General features: G+C 45.3%; 1 protein-coding gene across 2 annotated transcripts in view; it reads right to left on the bottom strand.

Annotated features, from left to right (window-relative positions):
- TTK (TTK protein kinase) overlaps nucleotides 1–20643 on the bottom strand; it is a 103301-nt gene that overhangs the window by 69666 nt on the left and 12992 nt on the right. The window contains exons 1-4 of one of the 2 annotated variants that reach the window (XM_074948027.1): nucleotides 18261–18354; nucleotides 8521–8664; nucleotides 7932–8157; nucleotides 826–932 (exon numbers count right to left, since the gene is read on the bottom strand). In XM_074948027.1, coding sequence (XP_074804128.1) covers nucleotides 826–932; nucleotides 7932–8157; nucleotides 8521–8662 — 475 coding nt within the window. In that variant the 5' untranslated portion in view covers nucleotides 8663–8664; nucleotides 18261–18354. Of the gene's footprint in view, nucleotides 1–825; nucleotides 933–7931; nucleotides 8158–8520; nucleotides 8665–18260; nucleotides 18355–20643 lie in introns of those variants that run through there. The other variant, XM_074948026.1, reaches the window with a different exon arrangement.

Raw genomic sequence — 20643 nt, 5'->3', positions numbered from 1 at the left:
CGTGGGATAGCTACTTACATTGCAACGCTCCGGAAGTCAACGGTTGCCTCGGTACTGTGGACGCACTCCACCAACTAAATGCACTTAGAGCATTTGTGTGGGGACAGACACAATCGACTGTATAAAAATGCTTTCTACAAAACCGACTTCTATAAATTCAACCTAATTTCATAGTGTAGACATACCCTTAGATAGCTAACCTGCCTCTTCCTCGATTTTTCTAATTTCAGGTTGAGAGTTGTTTAGAAGTTTGTCAGAGATATTAATTAGGAGTTAAAAACTACACGGTGTGAGGGGAGATGATTGACCCAAAATACTTTTTGGATTGGCTGCCCTGTTCTTGATTGAAAGATGGAGACCCTTCTTTGTACTGTTGGAAAAAACTTTACAGAAAAGGCAAGTCTTTACACACCACATTAACCAGTTTCCATAGAAAAATTTTGTGCGGACAATCATCATATCTTGGACTTCTAGGCAGTGAAGTAGTATTACAAAGTCTCTCCTATCTCATATGAAGCTATACTAGAATATATGTTGGAAAATCTGCTCTAACTATATGGATTATGTAGGCTTCAGTAATCAGTCCTAAATATACCATATTCAACAGAACACACTTTCTAAAACAAATCTGAGACACATGTTCTACTAAAATGAAAAAAAACCACACTTTTCTGAAGGGCATTTTAGATCAAATGGAAGGAAAAGGTACTTTGTAAATTCTTAAATTTTCCTGATTAAGTACCTACTACACAATATTCTATTTTCTTAATTATACTGATTTTTTTAAAAAAGAAAAAGAAAAAGCCTCCAATATTAGACACATACCTTGTGACAGTTCGAATTGTGCCAAAGCTACGTGCACGAAAGCAAATTTCTTGCAGTTCAGTCTGGCAAGATGAAACTGGTCACGTGCCTCCTCTGGGTCTTGAAAACTGTAAAATAGAACACTGACAGTTATGTAGAGAGGAAAAGCTGGAAATGAAAGAGTAAAGGAAATATAAGGGCAGTGTTTCATATATTTAGTGATGGACAAGGAATCTGCTGCAAAATTCACCTTTGCCACAGTACTGCCCTCCAGAAGCTAAACAAAAATCTTTCTACTCATCACAACTGTTAAAAAATAAATTAAACAAATGTATACTATTTCCTTGAGTCTGCAGGAAGACTGAAAGAACAGAGGCGTTAACTGCCCTAGTCAATATCAGCAAGGGTATTCTCAAACTCTTCAGGATAATTTTAACTACCAATACTTTTTTCTTGCAGATAACTTTAGCTGAAAAATTTAGCTAATATACTTAAAACACACACAAACCTCCAACATGTGTGCAAGGTGCTAAGTGTCAAAGCCTCCAGCTTTCCCTTAACTTATGTTTTTGCCACTATAAAAATCTGCAGTATACCAAAAAAATTAGAATGAGGTGATGTGAAAAAATGAATACAACATCAAAACACAGGAGCACTATAATTAATTGATTTCTGAAATGAATCTGTCACAGAATTTGCAGTCTGACACACCAAACTGTTGCAGAATGCAGGGATTTTGCCACAGAAACAAGGTCCAGTTTCCCAAGGCATATAGGGGATTTTGTTTTAGGGACATGGCCAAGATTTAGCGGTCCTCCTTGAAAAGTACAGTTTCATATGTACCTCCTCATATTTAGCTTTAAATAGCTTCACTACTACTGGTGAGGCAATATCTTTTGTTGGACCACATTACTCTACAAGACCTGAAGAAGAGCTCTTTATAAGCATGAAAGCTTGTCTCTCTCGCCAACAGAAGGTGGCCCAATAAGAGAGATATTACCTCTCTCACCTTGTCTCTCCAATCTCCTAGGACCAACACGACTACGACACTGCATTCACTGTTGTTGACTCTCAGATATTTAAGAAGGGCAACCACAATTACAGGTATGAGATGTTAGCACACAACGTAACATCCTTCTAAATATCCCTGATCACATACATCCACTCCACACGCAAATTAAGGCAGAGCAAGGTTCATATCTATATTACATTCAAATAAAAATAAGAGATCATTCTAGTTTCGGAGGGAGGGATGACCATGACAGTTTTTGTGGGATATGTTTTCTATACAACCAAACTGGGAGTTCTGTAAGAAGAGTTTAGTAGATGGCCAAAAAGATACAATTCACAATCAAGAAAGATGACAACTTTAGCTAAAAGCCTATCTGGTTCATTGGCAAAGTGAAGTCAGCAGTTCAAAATAAAAAAGCAACATATAACAAACGGAAACAAGGGGAAATGGATAGCAATTAATATAAAAGTAGAAGTTATGAAGTGCATAAAACTGACAAGGGAAACTAAGGCCATGTCAAACCCAAGGCAGACAGGGTTAAGGACAATGAGAAGAACCATTTCTGTTTTTAAGTATACGAAGATCAAAAAAATCCTAGCAATGGTATTAGGCCCCTTACTAGATGGAGATGGTAAAATTGTTAATGATGATGCAGAACAGGCAGAAGTGTTCAATAAATGTATCTTTTTTGTATTCAGAAAGAAGCTGGATGATCTACTTGCCTCACATGAGGAAAATAAAGCACTTTCCAGTCCACTAGTAACCAAGGAGGATGTTAGACAATAGGTACTAGGAGTAAATATTTTTAAATCAGCAAGCCCACATGACTTGAGCCCAAGAGTGTTGGATTTTTAATCTTGAAATAAAACAAAAACTCCAGAACACTGGAAGAGTGCTAATGTTGTGCCAGTATTCAGAATAGACAAGTGTGATGACTTAGGTAACTATAGGCTGGTTAGCTGGACATCAATCCCAAGCAAAATAATGGAAAAGCTGATACAGGATTAAAATTAACAGAATTATTAAACGATAGGAATATAATTAAGGCCAATTAACATGGTTTTATGGAAAAGTTTTGCCCAACAAACCTATATGTGCATAGATATAATATACTTAGATTTTTGTCAGGCATTTAACTTAGTACAGCATGACATTCTGATTAAAAAATTAGCACTATACAATATCAATAAAGCACATGTTAAATGGATTAAGAAATGGCTAACTGACAGATCTAAGAAAATACTTGTCAACGGGGAAACATGGAATAGGAATGTTTTTAGTGGGGTTCTGCCTGGCTTGATACTAGGCCCAAAGCTATTCAACATTTTCATCAATGATCTGGAAGTAAACCTAAAAATCACTGCTTATAAAATTTGCATATGATACAAAGATGGAACAGTGGTAAATAACAAGAACAGAAATCATACAGCGTGATCTGAATCACTTGGTAAATTGGGCCCATAAAAAAAAAGCATATTTTAATACAGCCAAATGGGAAGTCTAGGAACAAGGACTGTAGGCCATACCTACAGAAAGGGGACCATTCTGGAAAGCAGTGATTCTCAAAAGGATTTAGGAGTCAGTGGACAAGCAACTCACCATATGCTCCCAGTGCGATGCTTTGGAGGAAAGGACTAATGTGATCCTTGGTTGTATCAATAGAGGAGTAGTGAACAGGAGTAGGAGGTGATACAGATGCTGAAATATTGTGTACGGTTCTGGTGTTCACATTTTGAAAAACCAGAGGGTACACAAAAAAATTTTGGGCTGGAGAAAATGCCCTAGGTCTGGTTTACACTATAGAGTCAAGATGACACAAGGCACCTTATATCGACCTAACTCTGGAAGCATCTACACTTAAATTTCTCTCCCAGTGACGTAACTGCCCCAATACGCCGACTTAACTCCACCTCCACGAGCGGCACAGTCAAAGTCAATTTAATCAGGTGAATGTAGTGTCAGTGTAGACACTGTGTTGCTTATGTTGACTGTTACTGGCTTTCAGGAGCCATCCCACAATGCCCCACAGTGACAGTACAATTGATACAAGTGCTCCTGGTGAGGACAGGCATCCCCGACACAAGGAGCAAAGTATTGACACACAAGTGATGCAATTAGTGCAGCGGCTGTATGCCAACGTATGTTAAGTTGACTTAATTGTGTAGTCCCAGAGCCGAACTGGACATCATGGCTTGTTCCAGGAGGTGTTGCTTCAGACATAGATTTACTGCAACATACACTCTCTTTTTGAAAAAACAGCAGATAGTGCATTTTTCTTTAATGTGCCACTCTGCCAGAGACAACAAACACAGACTACAGGGATCACTATTCTTAATAGCCACCCCGCAAGAAGGACATGTTTAAAACCTGGTGAAGGCACAGCACTAGGGTAACTACTTAAACTATTTAACTAAATAACTAAAGGGTACTACTGAGCTAAAACTATTTACAAAGCACACAGAGAAATCTCGCCGTGGCGCAGTAAACCAGTGGGAAAAAAAGGACAGGGAACTCCAACTCAGTTCCTTCTCACCGCCTGCTGCCTGTGGTGGTAGGATGCAGAATGTCCACCAACTTACGTGGGTTTTCTTGGACCAGTTCCACCTGGATTCACAGGGAATTAACCATCCCGCTAATGAACTCTTGCTATGTTTTAAAGTAATCTGGAATAGGTGAAAATGAATCAGGACAGAAGGCTTCGCCTGGTGATGCAGATGAATTGTTGGCATATAGAAAAGAGTCCTCAACCTCCAACTCCAATGGTTGTTGCACCATGGGTACTAAAAGATTGGGTACCTGGGGCAGGTTGTTACCAAGCCCTGTACTAGGCACAGGACCGTCTATGTCATTGGGATGCACTGAAGAGCTTTGTTAAGACTGCTCTTGGGAACCCAATCCAGAAGCTGACAGAATGTCCCATGGGTTCCCATACAGCCATTTGTATGTATGGTATGGGGGGGGGGGGGGGGGGAGGAGGGGAGGGGGCAGGCAGGCACCTGGCAGACAGCCATGGTGATCTCTCTCTTGATCTTCTACTGTATTGATGACTACGACATGTGCTAGATTTTGCCACTGAAGAATGAGTGGGAGCTAGTCTAGATCTTCTCTTCAGTAAACAGACACACAGCTCCTCCTCTGAATCCAACAAACAGAAACAGTAGTCCCTGTGAGACAGTGATCTCAAACTCAAATCACCATGAGGGCCTCATGAGGATTAGTACATTGGCCCAAGGGCTGCATCACTGAAACCTTTTCATACAATGATACAAAAGTATAGTCAAAAATGAAGGGTAATATAGTATGCTATTAAAAGTCAATGTATTAACTTTTTTAAAACTGTAACGCGAAGAGGGGTTTTAACAAAATATGAACACATGTAACTATTCCTTATGTGGTCAGTAACACTGATGATGATCTACACTAACAGTATATCAACATAGCTGTAAAGGCAGGAACTTTTTAAAGTAACTATTCATACAAAATACGTTGCCACTTTTAACAAACATTCTTCCCAACTACTCACAGCAAAGAATCATACATGCTCAACTTCATACCTCAGACTGCTCGTCTAGTCCGTGAGGCCCCGCCCCTTCCCCGCCCCCATTCCAATCCCTTCCCCAAATTCCCCGCCCCAACTCCACCCCCTCCCTGCCTCCTCCCCTGAGCACGCTACATCCCCGCTCCTCCTTCCCTCCCTCCCGGAAAGTCCTAAGCACCGCCAAACAGCTGTTTGACGGTGGGAAGCACTGAGAGGTAGGTGGAGGAGGGGGGACGCGGCGCACTCAGGGGGAGGGAGGGGAGCTTGGCTGCCAGTGCAGTCGGCGCCTATGGCAGGCCGCAGGAAATAACTACAGCCCACGGGCCGCATGTTTGAGACTCCTGCTGTGAGATGTAGCTGTATGTACCATCTTCAGAACCGGTACAAGAGATTTAAGCCTCACTGGTACTGCATGTCTTGAAGTTGGTACTACAGATTTCCTGACCATAGAAGTAAAAGTATCTGATGGGATTGGTACCAAGCAGGGGAGCCCAGTACCAAAAAAATGCACTAACTGTGGTACCGACTGCATGACTTGAGCAGAATTTCAATATTCTGCCATAGTAGACGGTTTGTATGGATTCCCCCTAAGTAAGTTCTTTGCCATTGCATCAGCTACTGCTGTCATCGGTAGCAAAATTGCTTGTGGCAGTGCTAAAGTTGGTGCTTCAACTAATAGTCTCACTTGTGCTGGCCTCGATGTTACCTAAGGAGGCACCAAGTCAATGACTAAGCTTCCTGTAGAAGTCCAACCATTGGTAACAACAAGCTGCGAGTCTCAACACACACTCTAACCTTGCTACACAATGGTTCCCTGAAGACTTACTGAAGCTTCACAGTGTCCCAAGTGCCCTTTAGAAGAGGAACTCTCTTTTGCTTTTGAAGTCAGATTTCATCCTGAGACTGACTTGTGGCTCTTACAATGTGTTCTCGGAGAAGGAAAACACTTCTTCTCCAGTTGCAGAATCTCTGACCCCACACAGCAGGGAAGTCAGAAAGAGCCATAGGAGAACTACTTGAGGCCAAGAGAGAAGTGCTGGGTCTGGACCACCCAGGTCCAAGGAGGGAAGCATGGTACACTCCATGAGGTAGTCTCTCAACCTAACGTTCCTGGACTTCTGGGTCCTCTTTTTAAAAGATCTACAAATAGAGCACCTATCTCTAATATGTCCCTGGCCAAGACAAAGCAGGCAGCAGGTATAAAGGGTCACTAACTGGCTGAGACCCTGCACATGAAACAGTGCTTGAAACCAGGCGACTTGGGAATAACCAAGCTCCTTGTACCAAGCAAAAACAAGTTTGGAAAAGTAAACATAAAAAACCTTTACGAAAACAGAAATGAAATATTGCCAAGGGGGGAAAAAAAACATGCATACCCTAAACTACTATTTATAATACGAAGAAAAAGCTTTCCCCAGAGGAGAAAAGGAAACCTTGAGCAACAGTCCACAGACAGCGCCACAGGTAGCAAGAAGGAACTGAAGAGACCATGGGGGCAACTCCACCCTTTACACCCTCAGCTGGATGTAAGAAGTGCATAGCACATGTGCCGCCCTGATAGGTACCACTAGGGAAAACTCTGGCTAGACACACTAGTACATTAGACACACACACACACACACACACACACACACACACACAGAGACTGCACTGTCTATTCTCTCTCTCTAAGAAGAACCAGCCCCTTCCACTTCTGTTTCACTGAGAATAAGTTAAGAGAATATTCATTAGCTTCATTTTATTGGGTAAAGTTATATTCTGGTAATTGACTTGTCTTTGTTTCTGTGATATCAGTAAGAAAAATAACAGTGCCTCTCATTCTGGAACAGCCACAGCAGCAGGCTTGGATAAATCCAAATAATGTTTTTTCTGAAAGATGCATTACTGTTAAATAGATAACCTGCCCTACTGAGAAGTAAGATGCATACTGCAACACAAAAGTTATGGTAAGTGGGTTCTAAAATTCCAAAGAGGGAAAAAGCATGGCTTTTGAGGTGAATAGGTTAAACTACAACTCAGCATTATTACCCACAATACAGAGTTGAGGTGAAACTTGTTAAACTTACAAGTTTCCTATTTTTTTTGTACTTCCACACAATATTTAAGTTTACACAAAATAGGGGTGAAGGGGAAGGAAAGAATGGGAGACCGCCTCATATCATTTTCAACCTTCCTTACACATACAATCCAAGTAAAAGAAAATTATTTCTAAACAAGTGTTATTGAAAGTAATGTAACAGACTAATATTTTGGTGAGATGTGGTGTGCTCCCCGTCCCCCATCCCTATGTGTTAAAAATAAGCTGATCAATCATACTCATCAGTATATAAGAAAATATGCCATCTGACATCACAAACAGTAGGTTTACATTAGTCACTTATCCTGCACAAGCAGTAAGTTTCTAATGGTCCTAGGTGCCCTCTAATTATAAGTTAAACAACATGAATGTTAATAGGAGTATTTATTTGCCCTAAGGGCAAAAGAGACTTTTTTTAAACTGTGTCTATTTTGCCATTAGTAAAATTCAGAAGTCTTCTTTTGCAGTTTTCTTATTGTAAATTGGTGATTGGTACTTACGCTTTCAACTCAGCAAATCTCACTAGGATCCGAGCATAGTTCTCATTTTGACTGTGTTTTTCTGCAGGTAGTGCAGCAACTGCTTGACTGTAACGGCCAATCAATCTATTCAATAGACTAATATCAGTCTGAGGTATACCCTTTTTTTCCAATTTAAGCAAGAAACTCAGCCAGTCTTCCGGATTATTTGCAGTCATCATAATTTGATTAACAGTGCCAGAGTTATCTAAGAAAAAAAAAAACAACCACCAAATACATTCTTAGGTTTATGGATATAAATACATACATACATACACACACAAATATGAACACTAAATGAAAGGGGGGGAAATGTCAATATTTGCAAAAAATTCTAAATATGAGTAATCTACAAACAAGTGCAGTTACTGAAAGAAAGGATCTAAGCAGCATTATCAAGGTGGGCTGAAATTTGTCACTTGTTTTGGGCATCACTTTTTAGTCTTAAAAAGACTGTAAAAAGAAAATACTGAAATAGATTAAACTGTTTTTGTTTAATAGTTCTCAGATTAGTTGACTTTAGCATCAATTGCAGAAAGAGTGAAAATGCAGATTAAGAAAAAAAACATACCTGTTGTATCAGCTGAGACTTTAGTAAAATTAAGCTCATCAGTAACATTGTCTTCATTTTTATATTTATTTTTCAGGTCTCTGACTCGATTCATGATTGAAGCAATTGTCAGTCCTCTTTCGCTTAAATCCTCCTCCTCCATTTCTAGACACAGATAAAAGACAGGGTAACTACTGCAGAGTTCTGTTGCAGTCAAGATACAAGTGAAAGCTTCTGTAGCAAACAGCCGTTAAAAAAGCCTGAGAGGTTTCCTCATGTACATTTTGAAGATTAAGACCATTCCATATCTACCATACTTATTTCAGCAAAAGCTAAGAACGTCTGTTATCAAGGCAATTTTAATTATACTCCTGAAAAAAGTTACTTGTTACTAGTTTGTTAATGGTATCTACAACCTAGCATTACTTTTTCCCTGAATATACACAAACAAGTATTTAAGAGCATTCTTTGAATGCAGGGTGTGCAATGCTGTTCAACAACATAGCACTTTGAAATTTTTCAGGGCAATTTATTCTTTGATGGATTTGACTCAATAGTTCATTTCAATTGAATGTTACCATCTAAAAAAGTGCAATTAAAAAAGATCTGATGCCCTTAAGTGAAATAAACACATATACAAATATTTTTTTAAACACAAACACACATTTCAAAGTATTTGGTTGTTATGGTTCCTGCAGGCACCTGGCTTTACAGTGCTGTAAGATTCCAAGGTGCTTTACAAGAATATTACAAGATAGATCCCTCTCCCAAAGTTGCAGCCTAAATAAGACATTATACAGACAGTATGCCTTGAGACAGCAATTTAAAGCTGAAAGCTACTAATATTTGTTGCTATGCTCTGGAGTGCAGTGCTTGTAATGCTAGGAGGTGATTGTGAAGGGTGCAGACGATGCACTATGAAGGCTTAAGAAAATTGCCTGTTGCTTTGCAGAGCTCTGTTTGCTTTCAATTAATAGAATAAAGATGGTTTTCAAACCAAAACAATTCTTTTATTAAAAAACAACAACCGAAGGAGAGAGACACAAAAAAAACACATCAGCACTGTGGTGGATGGAGGAAAGGGAGGATCCCAGGAGGAGGTGGGGTCCTGGGACAGTTAAAGATTTGTGTATGTCCAGGTTTCATATCCAATCTTCTCCTTTGGAGTACAGTGCAGCAGGTACTGTACTTCAGCAGGGCTAAACTGCAGAGGGTGTTGAGTGCAGTGGGTACTGGGAGTCTGCAGTGCTGGACTGTGACGGGGAGGATTGGAATGCAGCAGGTACAGACTGGAGCCAGGAGGTTGATAAGGGTGTTTTGGCGGTGTCTGGGGTGTATGTGAGAGAGAGTTTTGCGACAGCTGCTGCAGGGGAGGGCAGGTGCAGAGCTGCTTGGTTTGCAGTGCTAGTAGCGCCTGGAGAGTGTTCACTTGGGGCTCCATAACGTTTAAGAGCCGCTCTGTGGCTTCTTTCTGGCATGCCACATTCTCCTTTCAGTCCCTATTCTCGCTGTCCCGCCACTCCTTCAATTCTTGTTTTTCAGCCACGCAGTGCATCATAACATCACGCAGAGTCCTCTTTAGTTCTTCCTGGCTTAATTCTGCACAGCCATTCAGCTGGCAATAATAAAGAGGGAAGCTGGACTCCCAAGGTCATATCTGTGAAGCCAAAATGCAACATTTTACAGAAGCAGTATTGTTTGCAAAACACGGACCACTGATTCAGTGATTTAAAACACAGCCACTATTCACATACCTGTCACTAACTGGCTGACCCCAAGCAAGCACTCATGAGCCACAAGACCCCCAAAATGGTGAGTAACTGCAGGGGCAGGGAAATCAGTGTTCCAGGACTGTACTGTACACTGAGCACGTGGCTCTTGGGGAGAGCCAGTACGGGGGGTGGGGGTGGGGCTAAAATCATTCCTGTCCCCACATTTTCCACAGGCTGCGTTTGTTATGGAAGATCTCACTGCTAAGGGTGAGCAGGGAATCAAGGGAGGGTCTTCTCCAAGACTGCAGCTTCTGTCCTGGCCCTTATCGGCTCGCCTGTGTGCGGCAACGGTCCTCCGACCCCCCACCACCACCCTGTGACAGTAGAGTGGTGCGTGAAAGTTGCCCTTAATGGGGCAAGAAACAAAGCAGCTCAGCCAAAGAACCTGCAGCAGTGGATTGCCCAGTATCTCCACCAGAGTTTCCTGGAGAGCTCTGAGGCAGATTCCCGTGAAGTGAGGGAGTCAATCAACAACCTGTTCTGCCTCTCAGACTAGGCACGTGGTGGTACGCACATCATACAGACACAAGCCTGCTTTCTGCAACCCTCCTGCCTCCAACAACTCGCTTCAGCAATTCCCAAAATCAAAGCCACTTAACCAGGGGCCTCCTCTCCTGTTTGTGCTTCGCCAAGCTCCGACAGCTGTGACTGGCCAGCCTCCTCTGGAGTAGAGAAGAGCTCCTGGCTGCATGCATCTCTGACCTCCAAGTTGTCTCTGCCTCTGGGTCCCCCGAACCCCTCCTCGTCCAAGATTTCCTCCTCCTGGCTCGGTCCACTCTCGACTGGCACACAAGTCACTGAAGTATCCATGGTGGCCTTCGCAGTGGAGGTGGGGTTGCCACCAAGCATCATGTCCAGCTCTTTGTAGAACCAGCAGCTCGTGGGCACAGCACCAGAGCAGCAGTTTGCCTCCTGTGCCTTGTGGTAGGCATTCCATAGATCCTTCACTGTGACCCTGCACTGCAGTGTGTCCCGGTCATGGCCCCTTTCTGCCATGCATCATGAAATCTGTCCACAGGTATCATAATTCCTACAGCTGGAGCGCAGCTGAGACTGGACAGCCTCCTCTCCCCAAATGCTGATGAGGTCCAGCAACTCGGCATTGCTCCAAGCAGGGAATCGCCTGGTACGTGGAGCAGGCATGGCCACCCGGAAAGATGTGCTGAGACCACTGCACGCGTCACCGAGCAAACAGGAAGGGGACTTTCAACATTCCAAGGAATTTAAGGGGTGGGGCTCATGGTTGGTCACCTGAGGGCAGGGGAGTAGAGTTCAAACCGATGACCAGACAGGCAAGAACAGGCATTGTGGGACACCTCCCAGAGGCCAATCGCAGTGCTGAAGTCGATCAGCGTGTCTACACCGGCACCGCGGCTCTGTAGCCCCGGCGCATAAAGCTGCACACCTATCGTCAGGGTGATTTTTTTTTTTTTAAAACAGATCTGCAACTGTGCAGTTTCTGCGCACTAAGTGGCTTGGCAGTGTGTACACCTTGGGAGTTTCAACGCAGTACTTTACTGTGCAGAAACTTGCCAGTGTAGACAAGAGCGGAGTCATGTTTCCATCAGAAGGCATTGTACGTACAATGGTTAAAAGTAACCCCCTAAAATACTATACCATAGAGGGGGAAAAAACAGCTTATTTTCCAGTTTTGTTTACTTTGAGTATTGCTTACTTTGACAGCTTAATTTTAAAAGGGACAAGTTTCTCCTAAACCTGTTTTCCCATATTGTTCAGATTAGTTCGCTTGATGGAACAAAGTTATAATATTTTCTATAACTAGGGGCAGGGCCCTAATGATTGGCCACAGATTTTGCCTTGTGGCACAGAGACCAGGTCATGTTAAAAAAAATCACCGCCTCCAACATTGTCATAAGATGTGGCAGTGTTGCAGCCACTGGCCCTCTTCCTTCTCAGAGAAGTCGCCACTTGATAAACCATGAAGAAAATGCTGGCAAACATTCCAATATCAAGACAGATAATTAGAACCTTTCATCCCCAATTAGAACCCTCCCACCATAGTCAGAACCCAAATGTTTTTTTGCACCACCATCATCTAGCTATGTTGGGTTCTTCTACCCATACCCTTGAAAATGAAATCACACAGAGCTGTGAAAGTTCTATGGAAAAAGCCTCCAGTTTCCATGACCCACCATGCCGAATTAGCTGACAAAATGAATAGCCTATAAAAGGCTTTTACTAAAATATAAAGGGTCATGAGTTATTCAGTTTATTGTTTACTAAACAAAAAACAAAACAAAAAACCCAGACCACTTGTTCGAGAGTTCCTGTGAATCTGACACCACTGTTGTCAGTTTGATACAGAATTCAGATACAGAATGTCTCAAAATATACAGAGCCCTATTCAAGTAAAAAAAAAAAATATCCTCAAGTGGTTTTAACTGGTTAAGAAATAACCCCTTTCAAAAACCAAAATGCATTTTTTGGAATTGCAGTTCTGTCTGTATTATGGTACACACTTTCTTTCATTCACCTCCCATCTCCTTTCTATGGTCACTGCTACATCTTGTGTCAAATTACATTTGAGTGTTTCAAGACAAGGGCTGTTCTACTGTGCTCTTGTACAGTAATTAGCACAATGGCACCCTGATCCTGACTGATTGTCACAAGTTCTACTGTAAAACAAAGTAATAGAACAGCAACAACTGCACACTACATAGAAAGTAAGGCAAGGGGAAGAAAGGAGAAGCTTTCGAAGGTCATGAGCAACATGCACACTGTCGACTTAAGAACATGAAGTAACAAAAACGGTGGGCACTCATTTGTTCAATATTTGTTTTGTTTAAGATGTACCTATCCACAGTTAATTACTAATCAAGATTAAAAGATAAACTTTCATACAGTAACTTGCCAATTCAAATCAGTCCAACCCCCAAAATACAGAATACAAGGAAAACCTCCCACATCTGACTACTCAATAGCCTGCAACTCACCCTCATCCTAGATGGATGGGAAAATAAGTGGACCTCTCAGAATCTCAAAGGGATAAAATCCAGGTTTAGCCTGGTGGTTAGAGTGGAAAGCAAGTTCCAGAGTTGAAGATCCTTCATAGAGAATACCCTGTCACCAGCCTCCATCCACTTAAAGCCAGAGAGCTATTAGCTCAATGGCCCCTCCCAGTTGCAACTGTGGCATTAGCAAAGTTAGACATGGTCTCAAAGAAAGGGCTGTTATGCCCAGGTTAAGCTCCCAACATCTATAAAATACTTATAAAAGGCCAGCATCTATGATAACCTCTTAGAGGCAAACTCTCCATAACTTGCCTTCACATGGCCGAGATATTTGCACTAACAGTGCGGGGAGGAGGGGATGTGAACATTGAGTATCTGGCAGTTTTCCCTCTAATTTTTCCTACCCATATGCAGAATTAATTTTGTTATGTGCACCAATGTGGAGGTGACGTGTGACACATCACCTTCATATTGGTGCACATAACAAAATTCATTTGGTGGGGCCAAGGGGTTCGGAGTGTGGGAGGGGGCTCAGGGCCAGGGCAGAGGGTTCGGGTGCAGGGGTGTGAGGGCTCCAGCTAAGGGTGCAGGCTCCGGGGTGTGGCTCGGGATGAGGGGCTCAGGTTTGGGGCAGAGGGTAGAGGTACAGACTCTGGGGTGGGGCCAGGGATGTGGGGTTTGGGATGCAGGAGGGTGCTCCGGGGCTTTCCTCTTCCCAGCCCAGGTTAGCGAGCAGCCCAGCTCTAATGAGCCCTGGGAGCTTCTCCCTGTCGGGCAGGTGACTGCAACCCCACCCGACTCCCCCCCAAAAGCCAGCAGCTTGGCGAGTAACTCCCTGGTTGCACTGAACCAGTTTCCCCTTTGCACGCCCGGCTGGGAAGGCGCGTTAAAGCAAAGTAGGCAGCGACTCTGCTCTACAGCCCGGCCAGCTCACGGCTGCCCCCATGGCCACCAATGAGAGTTTCAACTCACAAGAAGCAATTAGCTCCCCCATCCCAACTCCCCCCAGCAGAGGCCAGGGAAGGCGTGGAAACCCGCTGCCTTCTGCCCACTGGGACCAACCAGGGCCAGAGAGACTAAGCTGCTTCCACCGCCTCCACTGCCCACCAGCACCAGGGAGCACAATACCTCCAATCTCTGAGACCACCACTAGCCCCAGTCCCCTCCTGCAGCCTCTGGACACTAGATCAGCAGCCCCAGCCCTCTCCTGCAGCCTATGGGCACGAGATCACTCGCTCCAGCCCCCAGATCACCAGCCCCCTTCCCCCTCCTGCAGCCCCCAGGGGCGAGATCACCAGCTCCAGTCCCCTCCTGCAACCCCCAGGGGCGAGATCACCAGCTCCAGTCCCCTCCTGCAGCTTCTGGGCTGAGGGGAGAGGCACCTCTCCCTACCGCGGCAGCTCCAGGGCTGAGATCGCAGGATAGGCGCCCCTCCCCGCCCAACAGGTCTGGACCGCAGCTGGGTCGGGCTGGGGTAGGGGCACCCCAGCCGTGGCAGGTCCAGCCCGGGGTTCGGACCATCCCTCCCCCAGCAGGTTGAGGGCCGGGTTAGGTGGGGGCCAGGGAGGGGCACCCAACCCTGGCAGGTCCCTGGGTGGGTTCCCTGAGCACCTGCATGGCTCTAAATAGGCTGCTGCGTGGCCCTGCAGCCATGCAGCTTACAGGGAACTTAGGTATCTGGTACCCTTAACCGTACAGCTTATGGCAGGGGGAGTTCTTTAGCCCAGGAAGGCATCCTACCTTGGAGAAGGTGGGAAGAAAATGAGCATGTGTGACACTGCACTCCAAATATTCTTCACAGTGATATTATATGATTATGACATAATCAATGTATTTTATGCAAGATAAGTCATGTGAGATGTCATTGGAAAGGTTATGATTTGCTGAATATGATTATCCTATTTGTATGCATGTATCATTTTTGTATCTGAAGTTATGAATATTGACGATGTATCTGTATTTCAAATGTAGTTACACCTGGGTAATGCCCACTAGACAAGATGTTTTCAGTCTAGACAGCTGGTGGGCAAGGGCCATTAGGGAAAACAATAAGCCCTTGGAGAAGCTTATCTCCCACCTAGGGAGCCTTCCTGAGAAGGCTACAGACAGCCTGTAAATAATGACTGCTATGAATCTACAAAGACACGTGATGTGTCCACATGTCTCTAGACTCCATTTTGGGATGTCAGTGTTTTTCCACAGATTGGTCTGGGAACCAAGCTTTGAAACAAAGGGTTCCCACTATATGCAAAAGCTATATAAGGCGGGGAGACATCACCTGGTGTTCTTCGCTTCCTACCCAAGAAGACTCCTGGAAACACTTTAGGAACAAAGACTGAACTGGGGAAGTGTTGGACCCAGGCTAAAGGGATTTTTAGCCTGTGAATGGAACATCTCGGGATTCCAAGCTGTAAGCAAGTGCAGCTTACCCCTTAAGAATCTGTAGCCTGCTTGTACAATCTCTTAGGGCGAGAATCTGCTATTCATATCCAATCTATTTAGTATATTAAGTTTACCTAGCAAATAAACAAAAAAAGCAAACTAATCTATTTTGATCTGTTTGCTATCCCTTATAATTAGTTAAAATCTATCTTTTGTAGTTAATAAACTTGTTTTTGCTTTATCTAAACTAGTCTGAGGGAATCATAACTCAAAGGCAAAAGGCTGTTGCATATTCCTCTCCACATGGAGGGAGGAGGCAAATTTTATGAACTTATGCTGTAGAGTTTCCTGTGCAGGGCAAGATGGTATAATTTTGGGTTTATACTCCAGAGGGGATGGGTGCCTGAGGAGCTAGTAGTTGCCCTAGCTGTAGCCTTCCCATGCAGGGGCTGGTCAGAGCGCCTGCATATAACTGCAGATGGATGTGTCCCTACCTGTATGTATGCTGGTGAAAGTGCAGGCTGGAGCCTGGAGGGCTTTGCAACTTGTCACAACAGTACAGGGTAAGAGGGAGCCCAGGCTGGTGGGTCAGGGGGTCTCAGTGGGACCCCAGTTCCAGTGACATCTCGGGGGGAACCCGTCACAGCATGTACTTAGTCTAACTGGGTAAAGGCCCTCCCATTGCGGTGTAAATCAGGGATATCAGCGGATACCAATAAAACCTATAATGTGAAAGACTTGTTTTGGTTTTTTGATGGTGAATTACCAAAGGGCAGTAGTACATGCCAGTTATAAGGAAGGGTGACACTGGCCTGTATTGCTTTTCCTTCAGGGACTACAGTGGGAGAATGTTTCAGCCTTATGACAGTAGATCACCTGCCTCAAGCCTGGCAGCCCCAAGCCAATACGATTTCTGGTTGCTGGCATCTAAACTGTCCTCTAAACTTGGTTCTGGGCCCTGGGGGGCTGTGAGCAGTTTTCAGGGGAACCGCCAGGCAGGGCCAACATTAGACTCCCTGGGGCCCAGGCCAGAAAGCCGAAGCTTCACTGCAGGAGCTGAAGCCCGGGGCCCTCAGCCCTGCCACCTCAGGCAGAAGCCAAAGCCTGAGCAATGTAGCTTTGTGGGGGGCCCTGTGCCATGGGGCCATGGGAAACTTCCCTGCTTGGTACCCACTAATGCCAGACCTGGCTTTTATATGCAGAAAAACAATTGTTGTGACATAGGTGGGCCCTGGAGTTTTTATAGGATGTGCGGTGCTCAGAAAGAAAAAGGTTGAGAACCACTGCTCTAGAGCAGTAGGTCTCAACCTATTTACCATTGTAGGCCACATATGCGGCTGTTTATTATGGATGCAAAATAGTAAACAGTTAACCGCTAAGCATTAGTCTTACCGGATAACCACCCTAACCCTTAACCCCAGCCATGGCGATGCCAGCCCCAGACCGGCCGGTCAGAGTGGCCCTACCCCAGCAATTAGCCAATGTAATTTTAATAGTTAAAGAAGTTAACTGTTTAAAACAATATTTACATCCCTACTCTCTATGGGTAATGTGTGCCACATCCACACTACATACTACCTGTAAGGCTCTGAAGGTGTCACATGGGCCACAGCTGTGTGCTGATTGGGCTACAAGCGGCTCACAAATTGAGAACCACAGCTTAAGAGAGTCAAGGCAGGTCTACACTACAAACTTGCATCAGCGTAGCTGCCCTGATACGAGTCCAATTTAAAGTGTCTGCCATGTTTGCAATATCACTATATGCACCTCAACAAGGCTCTGATTAAGAGTTCCCACCAAGACTTGCAGGCAACAGCGGACACAACAAAATGAAGCATATTATACCACTTTTCTGTCAAAAACGGTGTATTCCTAGGTGCAATATAACATCATTACCTAGGACAGGACAGATAAAGCCCTAAACTGTTTGGGCTCAGGATAGCCAAGGGACCATTTCATTTGTCATGTATTGCTGCTACAGTTGAGGTCCTTTTGCTTTTGTTCTGCATTTGTACAGCATCTAGCACAACAGTCCATCCCTAGGGTTCCTATGTGCTACACAATACAAATAATAAAGAGCCGGACTCCGATTTGTACAGTGGGGTGGGAGGCGTGGATACAGGCGGGGGAGACCCAAGGACTAGCCCTACATCAGCCTTCTTGTTATACCAGAGACGAAACCAGCTGCAGCCCTGACATAACGGTTGTAGGTTACAAGTCCCCAGGGCGAGTTCCCTCACACAGGCTCCGCAGGGAGCGCCCCGCCTCTGGACCCCGGGATGCTCATGCAGAGCCCAAGGAGAGGCCGCTACGTCTCAAGCTGGAGACGGGGGCAAGCTGAAGAGCAGCGCCAGGCTTCTGCGGCGGCCTCAGGCGTTAAAGGCGCCGTTCGCCACGTTGGTGCACAAGTCGCTGCGCGGGCGGCTCGCAGCCAGTCCGAGCGGCTGGCGAGAGGAATCAAGGCGATAGCCAGCCCCGCGCCCCACGCTAGGGGGGCCTCCGTGGGCGGGGGAACAGGCCGCACTGCGGGCACCCGACCCCACAGAAACTCTCGTCCTCCGGCAATGACTGCCACCGCCGCCCCCCGGAGCCCGCCCCCGAGGGCAGCAAGAGCCGTTGGGGGAGCTGCACTCACCACCAAGCGGGCCGCTGCGCCGAGGCAGGAGGTTATGAGCGGGGGACCTGAGGCAGAGGAAACGGCGCGCCGCCGCGCTCTGTGTTTGAATATCGTCACCGCCCAACAAGCGGGCCTCGGATTGGCGGGTTCGGCTCCAGGGTGCGGATAGAATTTAGTTCCGATTGGATAAGAGGTTCTTTTGAGCCACTCCCTAGTCCCGCCCCCTACTAGAGAGAAGAAGCCCCAGCGGAAAAGTTAGAAGTTGGAACCGCCACCAATCAACCGGGGGGGAACCAGTCTCCTTCCGCTGCTCCAGAGCCCCAGCCCCCTCCCACCGTGTCCAGGCGCTGTTTCGTCTCCCTCCGCTTCAGCCAGGCCCATGGCGCGGGCGCCGCCCCCTGCCCGTCTCAGGGCAGCCGCATAGCCGACTCCGCCTGCTGAAGGGCTGCTTTCCGCCCCGCCAGCGCCTCTCTGCCAGCGGCCGGGCTAAGGCACTCAGAGCCCTGTGGGTAGGCAGCCTCATTCACACGCTGCAGAAACAGCCACGTGACTCCTCCCCCTCACCACCTGAAAGGTTAATTAAATTCAGGGAGTAAAGGGGCTATCATGCAAGGTGTGTTGTTCACCAGAGGTAGCTCATCATGCCACAGGAACCTGATTTCTTCCGTTGACGCAATAACTTGAATCATAAAAGATTAGGGTTGGAAGGGACCTCAGGAGGTCATCTAGTCCAACCCCCTGCTCAAAGCAGGACCAACACCAACTAAATCGTCCCAGCCAGGGCTTTGTCAAACTGGGCCTTAAAAACTTCTAAGGATGGAGATTCCACCACCTCCCTCAGTAAGCCATTCCAGTGCTTCACCAACCTCGTAGTGAAATAATGTTTCCTAATCTCCAACCTAGACCTCCCCCACTGCAACTTGAGACCATTGCTCCTTGTTCTGTCCGCTGCCACCACTGAGAACAGCAGAGCTCCATCCTCTTTGGAACCCCCCCTTCAGGTAGTTGAAGACTGCTATCAAATCCCCCCTCATTCTTCTCCTCTGCACTCTAAAACAAGCCAAGTTCCCACAGCCTCTCCTCGTAAGTCATAAAAAGAAAAGGAGTACTTGTGGCACCTTAGAGACTAACCAATTTATTTGAGCATAAGCTTTCGTGAGCTACAGCTCACTTCATCGGATGCATACTGTGGAAAATACAGAAGATGTTTTTATACACACAAACCATGAAAAAATGGGTGTTTATCACTACAAAAGGTTTTCTCTCCCCCCCATGCCCCACCCTACTCTCCTGCTGGTAATAGCTTATCTAATGTGATCACTCTCCTTACAATGTGTATGATAATCAAGGTGGGCCATTTCCAGCACAAATCCAGGGTTTAACAAGAACGTCTGAGGAACAGTGGGAGGGGAGGCGGGGAGAAGGAATAAACAAGGGGAAATAGGTTACTTTTTATAATGACTCAACCATTCCCAGTCTCTATTCAAGCCTAAGTTAATTGTATCCAATTTGCAAATTAATTCCAATTCAGCAGTCTCTCGGAGTCTGTTTTCGAAGTTTTTTTGTTGAAGGATAGTCACTTTGAGATCAGAAATCGAGTGACCAGAGAGATTGAAGTGTTCTCCAACTGGTTTTTGAATGTTATAATTCTTGACATCTGATTTGTGTCCATTTATTCTTTTACATAGAGACTGTCCAGTTTGCCCAATGTACATGGCATCATGCTGGCACATGATGGCATATATCACATTGGTGGATGTGCAGGTGAACGAGCCTCTGATAGTGTGGCTGTTGTTATTAGGCCCTGTGATGGTCTCCCCTGAATAGATATGTGGGCACAGTTGGCAAGGGGCTTTGTTGCAAGGATAGGTTCCTGGGTTAGTGGTTCTGTTGTGTGGTATGTGGTTGCTGGTGAGTATTTGCTTCAGGTTGGGGGGCTGTCTGTAGGCAAGGACTGGCCTGTCTCCCAAGATTTGTGAGAGTTTTGGGTCATCCTTCAGCATAGGTTGTAGATCCTTAATAATGCATTGGAGGGGTTTTAGTTGGGGGCTGAAGGTTACGGCTAGTGGCGTTCTGTTATTTTCTTTGTTAGGCCTGTCCTGTAGTAGGTGACTTCTGGGAACTCTTCTGGCTCTATCAATCTGTTTCTTCACTTCCGCAGGTGGGTATTGTAGTTGTAAGAATGCTTGATAGAGATCTTGTAGGTGTTTGTCTCTGTCTGAGGGGTTGGAGCAAATGCGGTTGTATCGCAGAGCTTGGCTGTAGACAATGGATCGTGTGGTGGGGTCAGGGTGAAAGCTGGAGGCATGTAGGTAGGAATAGCGGTCAGTAGGTTTCCGGTATAGGGTGGTGTTTATGTGACCATCGTTTATTAGCACTGCAGTGTCCAAGAAGTGGATCT

This window comes from Natator depressus, chromosome 3, assembly GCF_965152275.1.
Source record: "Natator depressus isolate rNatDep1 chromosome 3, rNatDep2.hap1, whole genome shotgun sequence".
NCBI classification, from domain to species: Eukaryota; Metazoa; Chordata; order Testudines; family Cheloniidae; genus Natator; species Natator depressus.
The sequence above is the reverse complement of the archived record's forward strand: the minus strand, read 5'-3'. Positions and strand labels throughout refer to the sequence as shown.